Consider the following 2,239-nt stretch of genomic DNA (forward strand, 5'->3'; position numbering starts at 1 on the left):
GAAAAGGGCTGCACTACCCTCACGGGTCTTCAAAGGTTTTTCAGAGCAACCGGGCCTCATGGCACTTTTTTTTTATTCCAGACACAGTAATGGATAAAGGATTTCACTTGTTTGTCCTTTATGGCAACCTGTACACACTTTGCTTCGTTAAAAGGCCCGGGAAAGCACAGCATTCACTCACCCTCCTGGCATTTTGGCTTCAGGTCCTGATTGGGGCCATTTATAAGTGTTGCCTCCTCTGGGGCATTTTCTTGACTGCTGATTTGTAGGTAGCAGAGGCAGCCCTGAGGGAGTGAGTTCCTGAGTAAAAGTGTATTTTGACTTGGGCTTGACAGGTTTAGGATGCCAAGAACAAGGGCCCCTGGTATGTCGGCAAAGCCATTATCCATGTAGGCCTGGCTCGCAGAGGGTGGCAGATCTTTCCTTGGGAGTCCAAGTGTGAGAGGTTATGAAGTATTGATCCATGTGTGCAAAGATTACCACCTGTGGCCTCCTGTTCCAGCCTGTTCCAGCCTGTTCCAGCCTGACACTGCTCACCTACAGAGACCCTGTACCCACACTAGCTAATCCCTTCCCCCATGTACCTTTTTAAAATTTTTATTTCATATGTAATGCTATTTGACCACATGTATGTCTATTATAAGGTTCCGTTCTTCATCTGAGAACTGACAGCTGCGCCCCAGACAGGACAGTAATATTTTTCTAGCTTCTTTGTCTTTGCCCAACTTGTTAAGCTTTAGTTATTTGGATAAACTGAGTCATTGTAAAAAAATATATATATACCAGTCTTCTTTAACTTTTTTTTTCTTTTGAGACAGGGTTCCTCTGTGTAGCCTTGGCTGTCCTGGACTCACTGCCTAGACCAGACTGGCCTTGAACTCCCAGTGATCTGCCTCCTCTGCCTCCCAGAGCGCTGGGCCTACAGGTGTGTGCCACCACACCCAGCTCAAAATACCAGTTTCCTAGGGACTAAAGTTTACTGCCTTGATGGTTTCTTTTGTTGCTAAAGGGTCTTTAGGTCTTTAACTCAGATTTTAAGGATCAAACTTAACAGGGATAAAGCTATAAAACCCTAATATTATGAAAGCTACTGACTTATTGTAAACTGTTGAAGACAATTAAGAAATGCTGGTTAATAGTCAGTGTATTCATGATCAAATGATTTAATGTGTGCAGAGCTCTCCTTGCTGTCACGCTAAGTCCTGATGTAATTATAGGAATAAGCTTTATTTAGCCTCCTGTATACGTTCTCAAAGTGAAGCCTAAAACAACTAAAAACAAGCAAAGCCTGTTTAGTTTAAACACATTCACTAGATAACGGTCCTCAAAACCTTTCCAGATCCGTTGACTACGGCATTTAAAATGTTTAATGGAAAAGGCTGACGATGACAAAGACCCCCAGGTTCTAGCAGTTACCCCAAGGTCACCATAGCTGATGATGGTCGTGGAAGAACTCCACTTGGAGCTTGCTGGGAATGTGGCACAGCCAGCCACTGGATGAAAAATTCCCCTTCCCCTTGCCCATCGCCAGGACCCTGTCCAAACTGTGGACAAGCAGGACACTGGGGAGTTGACCATCCTGTTTGCTGAGACAGAGCAGGCCGGTCCCCCAAGTCCTAGTCCACAGGAAAGTCCGTTGGACCCTCTGAGCCTGACAGCAAAGACTGACGCTGCCCTGGCCCCTCTGCTCCCAAGGACATCAAGATTACCACAGAGGAACCCGGGAGATTGTCCGGGTAGCTGCTGAGTCTCCGTCATTTTTAGCAGATTCCGGAGCTTCTTGGTCTGCAGGTGGACAGAGCCTGGTCACTGTGGGGTCCGTGAGGGGTTCGCAGGCCAGCGCCTCTGCTTAAGGACAGCTTCTCTCCCTGTGTCCCCAACTGCTTGTTGTTGCCACTGTATGCCCGGAAGAGGCTTTTCTTCCAGAAGACTCCAGGGTGCGACTTCTGAAGAGAAGAGGCAGAGGAAGGGTGGAGAATGATGATGAGTTTGGCCTGTGTTTCTGTCCTGGTGTCCAGACAGCTTCTGGGGGAGAACTCGGAGACTCCATGACACACAGCGCTCTGTCCTGCACACAGGGTTCTGGGCTGGGGAAGCCCAGGGTGGAGACTCCCCATGTCCCAGTTTCACTTCTGCTCCTAACCTGTGTCAGGTCCTTCTGCCCGGACACTGATGACGCGCCGGCGCTCCTCTCCCCCATTGGGTGGCGACATCCTGGGGAGCCAATCAGCGTCGCCGC

At 48.7% G+C, this 2,239-nt stretch overlaps 1 protein-coding gene across 1 annotated transcript; it reads left to right on the top strand.

Moving 5' to 3' along the window:
- Window positions 1-2,145: 2,145 nt before the first annotated feature.
- On the top strand, window positions 2,146-2,239 carry LOC129670880 (RT1 class I histocompatibility antigen, AA alpha chain-like; the record flags this gene model as incomplete). Its single annotated transcript, XM_055599494.1, is given in 1 exon segment — window positions 2,146-2,239. A coding segment is annotated over 1 exon segment (67 nt), but the record flags the coding sequence as incomplete, so codon positions are not given.

Source organism: Psammomys obesus, unplaced genomic scaffold (assembly GCF_907164565.1).
Source record: "Psammomys obesus unplaced genomic scaffold, mPsaObe1.curated_primary_1811, whole genome shotgun sequence".
Classification (NCBI taxonomy): domain Eukaryota; kingdom Metazoa; phylum Chordata; class Mammalia; order Rodentia; family Muridae; genus Psammomys; species Psammomys obesus.